This window comes from Platichthys flesus, chromosome 1 (assembly GCF_949316205.1).
Source record: "Platichthys flesus chromosome 1, fPlaFle2.1, whole genome shotgun sequence".
Classification (NCBI taxonomy): Eukaryota; Metazoa; Chordata; class Actinopteri; order Pleuronectiformes; family Pleuronectidae; genus Platichthys; species Platichthys flesus.
In genome coordinates this window covers 6,289,042-6,308,050 of record NC_084945.1, presented here as the reverse complement: position 1 = coordinate 6,308,050, position 19,009 = coordinate 6,289,042, and the positions used below count along the sequence as shown (strand labels likewise).

General features: G+C 42.1%; 1 protein-coding gene across 1 annotated transcript in view; it reads left to right on the top strand.

Annotated features, from left to right (window-relative positions):
- The window catches only part of LOC133967890 (E3 SUMO-protein ligase PIAS1-like), a 43,747-nt gene extending 25,734 nt beyond the window's left edge, over positions 1 to 18,013 (top strand). The window contains 12 exon segments of the mRNA XM_062403621.1: positions 7,539 to 7,623; positions 7,715 to 7,853; positions 7,967 to 7,993; positions 7,995 to 8,102; positions 8,575 to 8,680; positions 9,361 to 9,434; positions 9,732 to 9,892; positions 11,266 to 11,399; positions 11,802 to 12,024; positions 12,645 to 12,784; positions 13,621 to 13,661; positions 16,270 to 18,013. Coding sequence (XP_062259605.1) covers positions 7,539 to 7,623; positions 7,715 to 7,853; positions 7,967 to 7,993; positions 7,995 to 8,102; positions 8,575 to 8,680; positions 9,361 to 9,434; positions 9,732 to 9,892; positions 11,266 to 11,399; positions 11,802 to 12,024; positions 12,645 to 12,784; positions 13,621 to 13,661; positions 16,270 to 16,638 — 1,607 coding nt within the window. The 3' untranslated portion in view covers positions 16,639 to 18,013.
- Positions 18,014 to 19,009: the final 996 nt, after the last annotated feature.

Below are 19,009 nucleotides of genomic sequence, written 5' to 3'. Positions count from 1 at the left end.
TCAATAAAGTTTATTAAATTTGATTTGTTGGTCACAAAGCAACAAACAACACTAAACATGATGTCAGCACATTCCCCATAAGCTCTGGGGTTTAAGTCCCAAAGGTGGCAGTTAACCACCCTGCTGAAGTGTCCTTGAGCAACCGGCGCAAATCACCTGTCTGTACGTCTTATCGAGCGAAAAAACATTCTGGCGAGAAGTGGCTCCTGGGTGGAGCATGCAGGACGCAGGACATCGACACAATGTTGGGATCTTCTATGTGTTCATTCTGAGATCTTTGTATTCCGTTAGTTGGTTTTGTAATGGTCACATGTTTAAAATGTCCTCAACACTCCCACTCACTCGGTTTGAATTTCCCAGAAAATGTTCTACATTTTGTTCTCACATTGGCTCACTCAGACACTTTCTCGACTTTTTACCAAGGGGGCTGGCAGGAAACGATCTGGAAAATGTCCAGAGCAACTGACTGTGACATTTGCGTTGTCAGATACAGCCTCGCTGGAAAATTTCATGAAAATTGTCTTGGACTTCTGAGAGTCTTGAACAGATTGCGATGGCCATGTTCCCTAAACATCCACCGACTAGAAAACAACAAAGCTCCTCTTCAGGAGATCAGAACACAAGCTGACATTTACCAGCACATACCCTAACCCCTGCGTGATCCACAGCAGAATCTTTTTCTCGCTGTAAACAATTCGTCCCTTCTCACAACAGATGAACATCAACAAAGGAGCCCTGGCTGCTCTCAACTATAAACACGCCGCGCAAAATGGCCTTCATCGCTCAGAGCCTATTAAACCAGCATCAGTTTCTTTGAAGCCTCTGTTGAGGCATCATCATCATCATCACTACCCCCCCAACAGCTGCCTGATTGCACAGACCTGAGCTCTGATTGTAACTGTCAACATTTGTTGCTCTTTAAGACTTCAGACATAAACAACACTGTTCTATCCACCGTATATTTCTCCCTCAGCCTCAACATTAAAACCAGTTGCAGTGTTGCAACTGATGGTTGTGTAGCGCATGAAGCTCAAAAGATTGTGATTTTGGACAATACCCAGTGCAGATATACATGAAGCAGACAGCAGGGCAAGCAGAGAGACTTTTAATGCCAGCCTTAACAGTCCTCTAAGCTCACTGGAATGCCTTAATGAGCGCTGTCAGTATAGAACTGTACAGCACCCTTATTCAGACAATAAAGGGTAATCAGCGCAGTGACGGGGAGAGGAGGTAGCACTCCTGGAAAGTTCTCAATTGTCGTGTGGGTGGAACATCCCGACCTGACCTTTTGTTGTGGATCCTTCGGAAGGTGGTTTTGAATTAGAGTGGAGCTCAAAGGATTTCTGTCTTTGTTTGCACTATGTGTTGTGTGTGTGCATGCATGTGTATGTTTGTGTGTGTGTTTGTCCATCATTACCTACAATTATGTAGGTATTGCAAAGTATTTCAGACTAAAGAGCAGTTAATTTGAGACTGTTTGTCCGACTGGTGACAAAAGCTACATCGCTAACTGAGAGAAGATGTTTTATGGGTCAGTGGTTGAGGGTGGTTTCAGGTTCAGCATTAGGCAAGTAGTGATTAGGGTGAGGTCAAGTCTGCAGGAAATGATTGCAAGTCTATGTAATATCCCAAAAGTGACTCATGACAACATTTTGTGTGTGTGCGCACTCATTTGTTAGACTTCTTCAGGACCTTTTCCAGCAGAAACACTGACCTTGTCTTGACTAGTGGACCTCACGGGGACAAAAGCCTGGTCCTAATGAGACACAACTGTGGCTGTCCACAATGAATGTCAATGCAAAGTCCTTAGGAGGATAACTAAGGACCTGTGTGTGTGTGTGTGTGTGTGTGTGTGTGTGTGTGTGTGTGTGTGTGTGTGTGTGTGTGTGTGTGTGTGTGTGTGTGTGTGTGTGTGTGTGTGTGTGTGTGTGTGTGTGTGTGTGTGTGTGTGTGTGTGTGTGTGTGTGTGTGTGTGTGTGTGTGTGTGTGTGTGTGTGTGTGTGTGTGTGTGTGGTGCTAAACACAGAAAAAGTAGCAACACCACTAACAAGTTAATAAACTCCAGCTGGGCTTTGTTGTGAGGCTGTGGAGCTGAGCACATTCTCTGAAGCTTAGCTCACATGTCTTCTCTTCATACCTAAACTCACAACCAAGGCTTTTCTTGTTTTTTATTTACTGTAAGGTCAAAATCAACATGGTAAGAATATGCAAACGTCCCATTATAGCTCTTATTGATAGCCACAATATAAATACAGACCATAACTGAGCCTCCTCCATATTTCCTCTACGACATACTGTGAAAGTGCTGGGTTATAGTGTAGCTGTAGGAGAACGTGTATAAGAATCTCAATCTTAATTTAATAAGGGTCTTGAGACCAGATGTGACAGAACAGGCTCTTAAATATAGTTATCGGAGCAGGCTGCAAATACTTGTTTTAACTTTTAACCTGTATCTGAAGAATCTTTGATATACCTCCATCCCATGAGAATCATGATTATAGTCTAATGCTCTGTAATAATTTCAAAATGATCTGGTTTGTAAAAAACTGGTAAAATGGATCACTGGTTCCTGTCAATGCTCCATTTGAGACCCTTCAATCAGTGAATTTGTGTTTTTAAAACGTATTTGTGGGTTAGAAACACAATGAGGGAGCATGTCTGTTTCCTGTAAGAAGCTCTGAGAGCAGCGCACACTCAGGCCTGCACAGCTCCTAGCAGCTTTTTAGAAGGCCGAGCATCGTTAGCATAACTGTGCTGTTTGTAGCACAGTGGTTCTCAAATGGGGCTCCGCGAAATGATGCCAGAGGGTCCACGGAAAGTTTCCAGATACATCCATTCAAATTATCACAATATCTGGCTATAAACACATGGAAATAATGTCTTTCAAAGACATTTTATTGTACTGTTTTCCCCATAAATAGCTAAATGTTCAATTATTTAAAGGGACATACATGAGGAGGGGTTCCTGGTAAATGTTCTGTCTCGGGTCCTCGGCTGAAAATAATAAAATGCAGTGTTTCTGATTCACAGCACCATAATAAATAAATAACCACAAAATGAGACATTAGACCCGTGAACGAATGCTGAATGTACCTTTTCACACTGAAGAGCCAGATGTTTGTGTTTTTTTTGTCTAGTGTGAAAGTGACTTCATACAAGTGTTAATTTAACTTCAGTTACCATAGTTTATGTTAAAGTAAAGTAAATATTAATTAGATAATAACCTGTAAATGGGAGGGACCAAATATTATAAATAGATTCTGGCTCTTCCTTGTGTTTCTTTCTCTGTAGAGGTCATTTTCCCATCTGCCCTTCCCACCATCTGTCTCTCCAACACATACATTTTACATGACAAAGCAGAGTAAATGCAGCCGTATAGTGGCTGGTAAACAGTTCTCATGATACACAGTCACTGCACCGTGGCCTTTTCTCAATGTGCACTTATAAGTTCGCGATAATGACACATTTAACATAATTCAAAAAACTTGGATTATTTTAATGCTGGACATGGAGCACACAATTCATGACAAAGCAGGTCGTTGGAAATTATAGCATTGCTATAAGCTCTTTTTTGTTTATTGTAATTAGGCCTGTTTCTCAAAAGTTTTACAGATCTTCTCATCAAACTCCGAAGGTGCATTTCCTAAAAGGTCAAACTGTCCCTTTAAATTTTATCTGAAACAAGCAGCCATGATTAGATAAAAGGATGGAACAATTCTGAGATGATACCATAGTTTGCATCTAAAGAATGACATGACGGCTCCCTAAACGTAAAGTCTCATTCGCCCTCTGGTGGCTTGCTGCAGTAGAGGTCATTAACCCCATTTTCTCAATGTTAGCAGATGGGACACGGACCAAACTGGACTCAGGCTCCAAATGGCGTCATCGTCGTAAGATGGCAGCGTTCCAATCTTGGATATTTTTGGCGTCGTTTCTTGATAGTAACAGGAAGAGGAGACTCGTCCTTTATATACATCTTTCCTCAGTTTTGTATAATCAGGTTTCAGACAAATGAAAATAGTATAAAGTTAGTCAAACACTGCGTATAGGGGAGTTTACATGCAGTAGTTGTGTTTGAGTGTGTGTGTGTGTGTGTGTGTGTGTGTGCGTGTGTGTCTGTGAGAGGGAGAGAGTGTTAGAGAGAGGAAGACATCTATCAAAGCCCATTTCAACCCTTTTCATATCTCCTAATCACACACATTGAAACGCCAGAAACAATTCCACTGCGAGAGAGAGAGAGAGAGAGAGAGAGAGAGAGAGAGAGAGAGAGAGAGAGAGAGAGAGAGAGAGAGAGAGAGAGAGAGAGAGAGAGAGAGAGAGAGAGAGAGAGAGAGAGAGAGAGAGAGAGAGAGAGAGAGAGAGAGAGAGAGAGAGAGAGAGAGAGAGAGAGCACTTTCTATTTATAGCCCGTGTGCCCAGAGTGGAGGAGGAAGGCTCACTGTTGTTCGAAAGCTCGCTCGGTGCATATGATTTTTGTTCTGCGTTACACAGGCTGCCACTCAGAAGATGCAGGAGCAGAAACATAGGATAAACGAACGCCATGCAAATTATATAGCATGTGGGTGGTGAGATGGGTCATTACTGGGAAAAAAATACGGCTGTTTGAAAGGCTGATGAGAGGAGGAACATGACTGGTCCAGTAATCATGTGCAGAACTGAAGGCTCGACCCCCCTTCATCAGCCTACATGGAAATAAATTACCCCTCTGTGTGTGTGTTTGTTCCTGTACTTATCTTATACCTTTCTTATATCTTTGTGAGGACCCTTTTAGGCATTGACCCCCCACAGAGGGAAGTCCTCACTTTTTCAATGGGCTGTCTAAAGGGTTAAGATTTGGTTTTAGGGTTAGAATCGGGTTTAGATTCAGGATAGGGATTTAGTTTGGATGGTTAACGTAAGGGTAAGGGGCTAATGAATGTATTATGTCTATGAGGGTCCTCACTAAGATAGGTTACATTACATTACATTACATGTCATTTAGCTAACGTTTTTGTCCAAAGCGACTTACATTTAAAGTACACTCAACATTTATGAGGGGCCATTTAGGGGTTCAGTATCTTGCCAAGGACACTTAGGCATGCAGATTGGAAAGAGTGGGATTCAAACCGGCAACCTTCTTGTTGCAGAGCACCCGCTCTATCCCCTAGGCCACACTCTCCCCAGGTTGAAATCTGTGTGTGTGTGTTTGGATCACACACAGCTGTCACTCACTGATAATTCAACGTTGCTTCAAGATAATTAAAGCCACCATCATGATTCATTATATGTAATTCTTTATCTCATCGTCGCCACTCATCCACATAGCCTGGAGACCAAAAGAGATTCAGCAATTATGTTCACAAAATAAGAAGTACACACACACACGCACACGCACGCACATACACATACAGGGAATAAAACATCCCAGTGTTTTAACAGTTGCTGTGGTCTGTAATTCTTAATCACGGCTGTGGGAAGCATCTAGTGGTGAAGGCGGAAAGCTTCTGCTCGGTGGAGAGTTCGGAAAGCTTCACCTAAAAATCTCAAAGTTTCATTATCTGTCCTGCCTGAGTCAGAATTTAAAATGTTCGATGAAGCTGCTTTCACACGTGGACTGTAGAGTAATCTCCTGACATCGAGGAGCTGTATATGAGAATGCTAATGTCCAAGTAAGAGGCTCTGCACAGCCCCTTAGTAAAAACCTACATCGACTTTAAAAGGTCCAACCACACACACAAGTTTTGAACTATAAAATGAAAGATTAATACAGTGTGGGCGAATCCCACTAGTGTACACTATAGATGCATCATTAAAGGCCACAGACATCCAGCCTGTAGACTGCTTTGTCTTTACCCTCTGGCAGACGGTGCAGGATTAGGGCTGCACGTACGACCAGACTTTAGAACAGCTTTTATCACCAGGCCATCAGGTTTCCAAACTCAAAATTCAACCCAGGTGCCAAAATCCTCTGCATATCTGTTACCTGCCTGTTTGTTTACTCACCTCTGAATATTTTTACAATGTTTTACTATACAGTATGTGCCTTTTACTTAGGTTTGACACTTGCATATTGTATTGTATCAGACTTTTTATATATTGAGCTCTTTAACCTTTCCTTGAATTAAATTTCCTCTCTCTCTTTTTCCTACATTATATCCTTTATGATGTCCTTTACCTGTCCTTGTCCAGCACTTTTCATTCTATCGTTTCCACTGTTTAACTCACATGTGACTAATTAACTTGAAACTTGAACTGCAAAAGTTGAAACCACAGTAATGTTTGATTTAAGAAGTTCATCATTAACCTTACTGATACTTTTTTGTTGATGCAAAGACTCTTTTTGTTGAATGCAAAATTATTCAGCACGTAACTAAAATTAAAATTGAATATGAATGTATTTAAACAAACAAAATGTAACACAGTTTTAGCTTTACTGCTGTTGAGTGTATTTTTTTTTTAGCTTTTGACAGGTTTGCTTTTCCACTTGATTCCTCTTAATGCTAAGCTAAGTTAATCACCTCTCAACTTTATGCTGAACACAGACCTATTCCTCCGATATTCCTTTTACAGAATCTAACCCTCTCGTCTCCTTGTTTCCTGCTAAAAACAGACTGTCTTGCCTTTGCAAAACTGCTGTCTCTTTAATGGAGGTTGGGTTAGAAGCAGCAGTTATTTCTATCACCTGTGGGTGGGCCTATAAATAGAACATGCACACACACATTTTCTTCTTCGTCTTCACCTATGTGTGAGCTGGTGCGGTTTTCATGTCCAGGTGTTCTTTAACTTTTGAAATTTTTATTACAAGGTGCAAGAGACACTGTGAGACACGGCTGTGCACACACCTCTTGCTCTTTTCTCTCAATGTGCATTCAGTCAGTGTTGTATTGGACTTCTCTGTACATGCTAATGCTCTGTCTTACTTGGTTTGCTCTTCCTGATCCCAGTGTGTGTCTGTGTGTTGTTTTCTATACAATTTTAATCTTTATAGTAATGTATTGTATCAGTAGTAATAACAATAATGATTTTAATTACAGTTTAGCAGATAGCCTGAGAGAGGTTCAAGAAAATACAACATAATAACAACTTATACTTATAATGAAAATAAATATTAGAATCTTATGATTATTTAAAAAATCCTAATAAGAATCATTATAATCTTGCTAATTTCAGAAATAAATACATAAATATATAAGAGAACAGAAACAAAAACAAGCAATTTTAATTCTTGCTGTATCTGGTCTTGTCTCTACCAATTTTATTTATAACACCGGTAAATAACAACCATAGCTATTATGATAGTTTCCTCACAGTAACCATAAAAATAAATATCAATAATAATATTTATTGTCATTGAAATGTTACTGTCATGGAGGGTCCTGGAGTGGCAACAACATTCGGGCAGGACCCACTAAGTAATTGCTTCACAATAACACAATTCAAACTTGTAATTGTAAAAAACGTTTGAGAGCCTAACATAATTCCTTGTTGTTTTTCCGATGTCATTTTCACAGTTATTATAACTGAATCTCCTTTCTTTCTTTCTCTTTCTCTCTTTGTAGCCTCAGACAACAGCCAGCGGTTTCAGGAGACGTGTTTCGCCTTCGCATTAACGCCACAGCAAGTCCAGCAGATCAGCAGCTCAATGTAAGGCCTCTCTGTCAATGGTTTGTGAATCATTCATGAGGTGCACATGTCCTGCAGATGTGTGGTGGTAAACTTGTGTCTGTGCTCACAGGGACATCTCGGGGACCAAATGTGATTTCTCAGTTCAAGTTCAGTTGCGGTTTTGCCTGTCGGAGACGAGCTGTCCTCAGGAAGACCACTTTCCACCCAACCTCTGTGTGAAAGTCAACGGGAAGCCATGTAACCTGCCGGTGAGCAGCTGGGAATTAAACACAGAAACAACACACAAACAATTCGTGCCACTGGATGAGAAACTTATATAATACATAGTGTAATGTTCCTATTATTGATTTCTGTTATCCAGGGTTATCTTCCTCCAACCAAAAACGGTTGTCGAGCCCAAGCGGCCCAGCCGGGCCATCAACATTACCTCACTAGTCAGATTGTCCACCACTGTCCCAAATACCATCGTGGTTTCATGGACCGCGGAAATCGGAAGGGTAAGAACCAGAATCTTCACAACTTCTAAATAAGTAACGATAGTGAAACAAGAACAGTAAAAGTATAAACAGGTGCTTGTTAAAGTTAGGGCTAATCTGAAAATTGAGCATTTAATTATGGATCAAAGTGAGAAAATGCATTGAAATATAATATGTATTTCCTCTAATTTTGACTTATAAAGAGGTGGGTGGAGCCTGACCAGCCATCTGCAGATAGACAGTAGAGGGCAGTAAAGGAAACATCTCATGATAGAGGGTCCTACTGGCCTCACGTGTCAATTAACAGTGTAGAAGTTTTTATTTTCCTCTGTCCTTCCTTCCTCTGGTACAGTTACCTTGATTAAATCCGTTTGAAGGACTGTCTCTGTTACTTGCCCAGAACGCAGATGCTGGAAAACACAAACTGTCTCTCTGTGGGATTTAAACTTTGTCCCTTTGCCCATGATCATTGTATTGTCATGTCTGTCCGCAGAGTTACTCCATGGCAGTGTACCTGGTGAAGCAGCAGTCGTCCACAGCGTTGTTGCAGAGACTACGGGCGAAAGGCATCAGAAACCCAGACCACTCCAGAGCGCTCAGTAAGCACTGGCCTGCTTGTTTCTTTAAATAGTCAATTAAATCTGTAATTACATTAAATACTATATTAATATCAATATTACATTACATACTATATCTTTATCTACCAATAGTGACATTATTAAGACACTTCTGATCTGCATTTTGAAATTCACTTCCACTAAAACTGTTTTGTAATTCAAGTTTGTTGTTAACTACAGAAGAAACAGTAAAGTGAAGTCTCATTATAACCTCAAAGATGAACTGATTAGATTTCCGTGATCAAAGGCAAAGGTCGTTGTCACCTTATATAATTCTGGAGGCGTACAAGCCCCAGAACAGAATTCTAGTTAATGATTTTCTTTCATTACGTTTTATTGAACGCTTGTTAAGTCTTGTCTGTTTGATGACCAGCGGAAAGAAGCTGGTGGTGAAATGAGCTTTTTGCATAAAACGTTTTATCATTTGTAGAAATAATGCTTTCAAGATATTCATACATCTATATATATATATACTGTCTACTGTATAATTAATTCAGGTACAGAGGTGATTCATTCAGCCCCACACAGATTGAGGAGCTTCATTCGCAACCTCGGTTTGAAACGAGTAGTAGAATGGAGTTACAGTCTGAAACTGAGCGTGTTTGTAAGAATCCTGCAGCTGCTTCTGTGCCTCACGTGTGTGTTCTGCTTCTTTTCTTCAGTCAAAGAGAAGCTAACAGCCGACCCAGACAGTGAAATAGCCACGACCAGCCTTCGAGTGTCGCTGCTCTGCCCGGTAAACATGCTCCCCCCCGCTCCTCGTGAACTGAGGCCAGTGTTTAGAGATCCAGTCAGGCCCAAACATGTCCGTCCATTCTTTTCCTTTTTCCTTGTCCCTGAATATGACTCAACAGGCCTTTGTGTGCTTTACTCCTGGTAAAATGCATGATCCTGTCAAATTGTCATCTCACCCCTATCAAATATTTTTTTATCCATGTGGGTTTGGCATGTTTGTGCATTTTTTGTGTAACCTCCATCCCTGCTGCGTGTTTCATCCTCATGCCCTGACTACATGTTTGTGCACACTGTGCAGCTGGGGAAGATGCGGCTGATGATTCCATGCCGGGCGCTGACATGCTCCCACCTGCAGTGCTTTGACGCCACGCTCTACATCCAGATGAACGAGAAGAAGCCCACCTGGGTTTGTCCTGTGTGCGACAAGAAGGGTCCATATGAACATCTCATCATCGACGGGTAAGTGACCAAACACTCACCTGCAGAGGACCTGTTCAGAAAACTGCTTATTAAATGTGAAGCTGTTACTTCTTCCCTTCTACAGAGGCCAGGACACTCAGTAAACTCATAAGACTCTTTAAAGGAGTTTTAGGGAAATATGTTTATCAACCCTCTTGCTGGAAGTCAGGTCAGATTTATTTATAAAGCCAGATAAAAACAAATGGAGTGGAGCCAAAGTACAAACATGCTAAAGAAAAGGCTATACAAATATGAATACAACATTTAAAAAATCTAACTGTGCAAAAGAAAGATGCAGTGAAAGACACCAAGATAGAAGTAAATAAGATCAAATAAAGACAAACAGAAGCAGAAAATGAGACAGAGTTAAAAGCAAGATTAAAAGGGGAAAACACTCTCCCAGGAAGTCAGTGTTGGCTGTAGTTTCATAGTCACAGAAGGAGGTGGTTCAGATTAATTTGTTCAAGTAACGACAAACGGTTCCCAAACTATATCATCCAATAAGAAATGAAGAAACAAATAGTTTGACAAAACTAAACTCAGAATCGTCTTTCTGACTCTTTTTTTGGGAGCTTTCACTTCCATCTTGTGGGCTACTTAGGCAAGTCTAAGAATAGTTAGTGGACATGGAAATGTTCTACTCCCTGATCTTAATGACTTCTCACTTTCACACTTAATACAAATCTTTTAAAATCCATTATTTGTCATTATACTGTAATTTGCAATTTCTGGCTTGTTTACTCATCACTGTCCAACAGAGTTCATGTTTTTAATTCACACAGTAACAGATCAGTGATGGTCCTGTGAGGTCACAAACACAATCCATTTTTCCCAATACTGCAAAAATGTATCAAACCGTAGATTCAAACAGAAAGTCATTCTCTCCCACCGAGTTCATGATTATTTTATGTTTTGAAAGAAACAACTCGACTCATCTCTTACTATTTTATATATGATCATCTCAACACAGGGAGTTCCACAAAACACAGAAACAGATTCTTTACATCTCATCATGCTCATCTTTTGAAGTATAAAATTTGTTATGAGCATCTTACAGAGTTCAAGACGATACGTTTGTTGTCTGCTTTGGTGAAATCAGCAGCTGAAGTAAATTTGGACTCTCAAAAAGAAAATGAATTGAGGATAAAAACTTCTCAAACTTCTCTTCCAGCAGATTCTCTGCATCTTTCAAATGTTCACATCACTCTCTCAGCCACATCTAAAGCCTGCGGGTGGTATGTAATATATATCAGTAGGAAAACATCAGAAGAATAAAGCTGGAGCATTGCCTTTGTTTAAATAACACCAATCTGTGTCTTTGTGTACATTTTAAATGTGTGTGTGTGTGAATGGCATCTTATCTTTGTTCTCAGGCTTTTCGTGGAGATCCTCAACAGCTGCTTGGACTGTGATGAGATCCAGTTTAAAGAGGATGGCAGCTGGGCCCCCATGAGGTCAAAGAAGGAAGTGCAGGAGGTGTCGTCTGGTTCTTACAACGGGGTGGATGGTGAGACGGGGCGTGAGGGATGGATGGATGGATGGAGACAGGGTGGGGGGATAAACAGAAAGGTTGTTTCTACATTGCAGCTGTGTGAAGAGGGTGGAGGTGGTTAAATGAGGATTAAAGAGCTGGGTGAGAAGAGAAGAAGGTGCTCTTACATCCTTTGTTCATGCTTTGTCAGCTTTCATTTAGTGAAGCATCAATCATGAGGCCACACAGTAAACTGCTTTTCTCCATAGTAACAAACATATTGTATCTCCTACGGGGAGGGGGGGGGGGGGGGGGGGGGGGGGGGGGGAATCACACATCTCGGCTGCACTTTGTTTTCATAAAACCATAAACATAAATTCGTAAACATTTGCACAAATGCAAACCCATGTCCCTCTTCCCGTCTCTGTTGCACTCCAGGTTCGTGCCGGACGTCCTCGGGTTCAGATCAGCGGAGCTCCTCGTCGTCCAGCCACGGCGACGGCGGCAGCAACTGCAAGAGAGTGGAAGTGATCGATTTGACACTGGACAGCTCCTCAGATGAGGAAGAGCAGGATTCATCGTCGCCGCCACCTCCGCCCCCTCCGGCCAAAAGGCCGTGTCCCTCCATGTCTCCGACCTCGCCGCCCATCAGCACCAAAGGGTGAGACACACGTTGAGACTGTGATTTCACCTCCACGCTCATTATGGATGTCATTAAATGTGGAAATGAGGCTCATTCTAACTGCTCGCATGGGTGGATGTGCTTCTAGATGTTAAATGATTCATGAGTTGAAACACACAAGTATCTTTAAACAGTTCCACATCAACAGCACTCGCAGTAAGCAGCCAGGAGGGCGGACTGAGAAATAATGTGTGTCTTAACTTTATTCTGAGGGATTGTATAGATCTGAAAAGAGCAAAGTTTCCGAAACAACAAGGCTAAATGTATTTTCCTTCATCCTGAGCAGGGAGATAAACACTTGACAAACCTGGATCATGAAGGATGGTTAACTCTCACCTAACAAACAAAACCTTGCTGTGGATTTGAATCCATGCTCATTGAGACTTTAACAACAGCATCTTCTTTCAAATTAAAATTCATTATGTGCATCGTTTGACTTAAATGAGTCGTGACTGTTATTGTTCCGAGGTTGGTTTGGAGCTCAGTGGAGGAGACGGCACGCCCCGTGACTTCCCATCAAACACGACGTGAAATAAAAGTCTAATTATAATTTAATTGGCTCTTAATCTCTGAAACTGTCCCCGTGTGTCTGCCTTCAGAGTGTTAAACCTGCACCACCAGGCCTCTCCTGTGAGCTGCACCCCCACTATGCCAGCGATGGACACGAGCTACATCCCCCCTGTTCCCCCACTTATCCAGGATTACAGACCCTACTACCACCAACCCAACGACCTCTCAGGTAAACACACACACAGTCACACACAAGATGATGAACTAACATTTATTCATAATTATTAATTTGAGTCAGAGTAATAGGACATTAAAGCAAAATCTTATTGCCTTTAAAAGTTATAAATGCATCTTTTACCAAGCAGGTCCATATTTACATTACTTAATAATTGCAGTCAACAGATTTTCAGACCAGATCCCATTTCTCCTCGGATTAAAAATTGATCACTGAGATTTTTTATTTAGGCTGTTTTCAGACATCTCTCTGCAGAAAGTCTAGTTTTTGTTTACAGCACTTTAATACCAGCGTTGGTCTTTGTCGCCACAATCACTAGGATCTTGTTTTCCAGGTTGGCATCTTCTTCAGCGTCTTCTTCTTGTAATCCTCATATTTATCCTGTGATGTTTGTATTCTTCCAGTTGTTAATGTCCGTCATAAGTTAGAAACGTCATCAAGACGCCTTCTCGCTCCCAGTCAATTTTCTGGAAAATGTCCTTCTGTATTCTCACCTGGACTCACTTTTTAAGAGGGGTCTGAAGGGAAAAAGTTCCAGTATTCAATCTAATGCATCAGCACGACAATAAATTCTTCTCCTTGAAAGAACTTTTTTTCAGTTTCTATTGAAATAAATTCAGCAAGGTGTTGAATTGTTTATATGATCATTTTGGCTGTTTTTGAGTCAATATCACTAATATCAGACAGGAAGAGCTGATCATGAGGAATCTTGGGGTGTGGTTAACCTTTGAACCCAAAAGATAGGCAGATACAGATTATACATTTATATACAATTTAAATAATTGTTTATTGATGTTCATAACTGACTCTTGCTTGTTCTTGATTTGCAGAGTTGAACTTCTTCTCTTTTCTTCAAGGGGACAATCATCAGGTACGTACGAACGCTGTGTCACACTCTGAGGAGATGCTGAATCAATTTTTTTTAGAAAAACACGGAGACCCTGACTGTAAACATGCACCTGCTGCAAAAACAAAGTAAACTTAGCTTAACCATCGATGGAAGATCTCTCAGTCAGTGTTAATCACCCGAGATTGAAAAACAAATTTGAATCCTGGTATTTAGGGAATTCGCTGAAACACAACCTCCTGGAACGCTGTGTATCCGGTACGGGAGAATGTGATATGTGATGGTCACTCTACAGTTACTGTTGGGCTGAACTCACTGAAGCAGTGATACAACAGACATCTCCTGATCCCTGAAGTCCTCCCCTTTTATTCTGCTGTTATTTGAAATCAATAATTCAAAGAGTTGGTTCTCACAAACAACAAATAAAACACTATGTGCTCTTACCTTCAGAGATGAAGAGTTTTCTGCTGCCACCTCAACACAAGGACCGTGAATAGACTTTCACATGTGGCTCAGACTGCATCAAAAATTACATTTAAATCAATTTAGCAGCAGCTGCATGTCTAGAATCAATACCCATGTTACTGTGGTCAGTCCAAAGACTGCATTAGAACTACTTTCTCCCAATAGATAAAAATATCCCCACATTCAATGTGTAAATTAATTTTTCTGTGGTTTCACAGTAACACTGTCCCTGGAAACGATGCTGCTGTTTAAATTCCAATGTCATTAGCAGAGGACCACGAAAGAGGTGTCAGAACACAGAGTACACCCAGACCATAGACTGTGTGTAAAGATGGACGACATGTCTCTGATTCCTCCCACTATTCAGAATTGATGCCAAAAACACCCCAGATACAAAAGCTGCCATCTTGCACATTTGGAGCCACAGTCAGCAGCTGTCAATAATTTTTTTATAGAATCAAATAACTGAACAAACACTTGGACATACCTCTTTTTGATACTACATCAAATGATATTTAGAAGAAATTCATTTGTACTTTTTAGTTTGGTCCATGTCCCATCCATTAACACGGAGGATGTAGAGTTTATGACCTCTACTGCAGCCAGCCACCAGGTGGCGATCAAGATGCTTTGGCTTCACTTGAAGGGAGCTGTCATACTGTCCATCTTTACAAACTGTCTATGGCTCAGACAAATGAAAACATAAATACTGGAACAGCTTGAAACAGCAGGACAGTATATATTATTTTGAAATGTCATCTGCTTCTTTATATTCCATTCGGTCCAATCAGTTTCTTCTAGTTACCTCATGTCTACTTTTCAGTCCAAATTCTCAAAGTATCTTTGAAATGAAAAGAATACTGTAAACGGAGTCAGTGCAGAACACGTGAGCTGCTCTGTCTCCTCTTCTGATGTGTTCACAAAGCTGCTGAGAGGAAGTGAGAGAACACAGATAAGAAAAGGGCGGGGCCGTCTCCCGTTGCTGCCGATGACATCACTTTTGTCTCCGCTGTGACGGGCTGACAGACGACCTGTCAGTGTGAATTAATCTATTCATCAGTACACAGGAAGCAGCACAGGGAGCAAATCCAATTTGACAGATTCACATTAACCATCTTCGTGATCAGCGTTAACAAATGTTTTAATGGAACAAAGTAAAATATGAATGTTTGATGGAGTCATTTCACATTTATCATCAGTAATTCAATGATAATAATTCAATGAGAGCCGAGAGATTATTTGATTGATGAATAATTCTTAGAGAGTTAAGGGCAGAGCAGTGAAAACCTTCTTGTCGGGTGTCATTAAATTCATTGGAGCATTGAGTGCGTTGTTATTAACTTGGCAATTATCATAATAGGCTTTTAAAAGTTAGTTCATTTTCTATTTTTACTAAACGCCGGTGCACTCAGGCTCTTCACCTGCTGCAGCTCACGGGAGTATCTCTCGGTTGTCTCAGACGTTTACAGCTGAAATGCTTTGTGATTTTTAAAATGGACGACAGCAGCGATCGAGCGGTTTACAGCACGACCCAGTGTGGGATGGTTGATCTGCGTCTGACAGTGCGATACCAGTTTGAGACGAGAAATGAGGGGATGGTGAAATAGACAAAAGGCACATGCCAGCAGAGGTATGTCACCAGCTCCTGTCTGCTCTGCTGGAAGACGAGAACATGCATATAAATAATGATTATAGGGCGAGACCCAGTGGTGCTCTGTAATCAGCAGTGTCGCCTCGCAGCAAGGAGGTTCACAGTTTGAATCCTGATTTGGCCTCAATTTAGAATATACATGTTCTCTCTGAGTAGATTGGGGTTAATTAGGTTTATTGGAGACTCTAAAATGTTTGTGAGGGGGAATGTTTTTCTCTGTTTGTTGAATATGAATTCTTCACAGGAAGAAAGAATGGAGATTAAGAGAGGAGCAATAAAAACAAGGGAAAGATTTGAACATGTTCTTCTCTTGACTCTCAAAACTACTTTCTAGTGAAAACATTGGTCGGAGGCCTTGTTACTCCTCCTCGTGCTTCGGTACTTCACTGGTTACTTTCTGTTGTTGGTTTTAGGTTTTTCTTATGATTTCATGTTTCTTAAAATAAAGGAAACACCTGCACACACACTTCAGGAGTTTTGTCTCTGACACGTCCTCCTCTCTCTTGTTTCTCTCAGCATTACAACATGGTGATGGCAGCAGCGGCCGCCGCTTCGGCCTCAGACGACCACGACTTGCTTCTCAACCGCTTCCTGCCCTACAGCACCACCACCTCCTCCTCCGCCTCCCAGCTGTTCCTCGACCAATCGGGAGCCTCGTCGGCCGCCTCGCTGACCGCGCCGACCAACGGGGCGAGCAGCTCGGGCAGCAGCAGCAGCCTGGTGTCGTCCAGCAGCCTCCGCGACACTCACTCCACGCACTCGTCTTCACACTCGGGCTCGCACTCCTCACACACACACCCCGGAGCGGTGGCCGGCCGGAGCAGCGCGGAAGCGGCAGTTGCAGCTATTTACGGCGGAATCCCCGACGTTATATCGTTGGACTGACCGGAAAAGAGTCAAGGGCACACGTGGGGTCCGGATAGGATCCAGTAACAAACCACATCACAGACAGTTTGACTGCAGGGTGACGTGTTGATCCAGAAACTAGACTGGAGTCCTGATGACGAGGCTGCCTGACGAACAGCACTAATGTAATGAGTGGGTGATCTGGGGGTCCCCTTCACGACACTGACCTGAGGACAGGACCGAGTTCATCAGTGACAATGTGTCGGTGAACTGACCTCAGAGCAGAAACCGTCACACTGGTGCCGTGGTACCAACCTGGCACAAAGCAGCGAAGACGCTACCTGAGCAGAAACACAACGGAGGAGGCGACGGCTCTTTTTTTACGGAAGCGAGGAGCGGCCCCGTGTACAGAGAACAAAATATATTTTCCTCTTTTACTTTTGTATGTTAAATCTGAACATTCACAGTCGAGTGGGCTGCTTCTGTCGCCATTTCAAAGAAGAGGACTTTTTCACAAAGCTTATACATATGCCTGTTGCCATGTGGTTTTATTTTCCTCCTCTTTTATCTCTATCCTGTTTGCGTTTCTCCATTTTTAACTTCAAGTCTCTTCTTCTCATTCTTAAACAGATTAGTAGTTGCTCTTAACTGTGTTTTCAAGAGCTCGGCAGGCGGCTCAAATCTTCAGAAAGAAGTTTCTAGATGCTGAATTTACAGTTTATTCATATACTAATAATTTTATTACGCTTTTAAGTTATGTATGATATTTAAACAGTTTATGCACACATATATATATGTGTGTGTGTTTGTGCATTCCCTTTGACCTTCAGGTTAATGCTGTGGGGAGTGTGTAGGTGGAAATTTGCCATTTCTGGTTTTTCACTTCTTAGTTTCCAGAAACAGCAAACAGAGACTTTCAGACTATTTATATTTACCAGTTACAATTTTGAGCTGGAGCTTTCTTTTGCAATTTATTTTAATTTTTTGCCAAAATGCCAAAAAATAATACACGGTACCTATGAACAGTGATCACAATAATCAGAGTGCAGTTGCATCTGTCTGTTGCCACAGTGTTTTCAGTCGAGTGTCCAGACACTTTGACCTTCGTCCTTTTTGTCTCTCGTCTTCTAGTTTTGTGTTTCTCTGCTGAACTGTTAAGAAGTAATTAGGACAGCCGTCAGTATGTTGTAGCAGCGTCGGGCCTTTTGAGGAGACAAGCTTTCCCTGACATGTGCCACAGCTTCACTGGAGCAGGCGACCCAGTTCAAACTAGTGCCGGTTCGGAGTAGTGTTTCCAGAAGAATGTCTCATATGGTCACCCACCACAACCGAGGCCCCGTCTCTGTCTGAGCAAAAACTTGAGCTGCGATTGATTTCTGACTCTGGAATTATCTTTTGGGGGGGGGGGGGGCAAAGAATGAGCGTAAGCAGGATGTTGGTGCCAGAGTGAAAGCGGCTGATCTTAGCATATAAACGTAGACTGTGCACAGAGCCTGTTGGTTTAAAAATACATGACCTGTCTGGAGCCTGAAACACTCCGGGAGATAAGTCAGGGTACAATGTGGACGTGTCAAAGCGAGGTGGATGTTTTCAGGATTCCTCCCCGTTGTGGCCATTCAGCTGAAAAATGTCGGGTCTGCTCACGAATGTATTGTACGATTTTTAAGAGTCGACTCACTTTTGTTCCTGCTTTCATTACAGTTATTATAGACCCACTGTGGTCTGGTCACGTGACTGGTGACTAGCAGTTAGACCTGGAACACCTCCCATGTCCTCCTCCTCCTCCTCCTCCTCCTCCTCCTCCTCCTCCTCCTCCTCCTCCTCCTCCTCCACCTCCACCTTCGCCTCCTGCCTGTGCGTCCTTGAAACTTTCCCAGAGTCCCGTCTTATCAGCCTCTCCTCAATCTCCCACTCGCGGACGTTCGAGACAGGCAGCTCACGTCAAAGCCTAATTATCCTGACCACGATAACTTAATCACCTCTGACAGCAGCCCCGTGACCTGACGTCCCCTGTCCCGTCCTAACTCAGCGCTGCAGACGACCTAGCATTACCTCCAGCTCATCCCTCCCTCCCTCGCCCGCTCGCTCCCCCCCCCCCCCCCCCCTCTCACTCTTGTCATCTTTTGACTTTCCTCCTCGTCCTCTTGTTGGAACCAAACCCTGGCGGCTCTCAAACTGACTGAATCGTTTGCCGGAACAAGTCTCGTGTATTTCCTGTGTTGTCCAGTGTTTTATTTATTTCGTCATCCTATTTCTATATATTATATTTTTTACATAAGGGTTTGATGTCCGTGGGTGAGCGTGTGAGTCGGCTGTTGCAATGTGATTTTATTTAAGAGGTGTTTTGTTATTATTAACCAGCGGAGCAAGTTTGCAACAAGGTCTTGTTCAGTTATTTGTCTTGGAAACA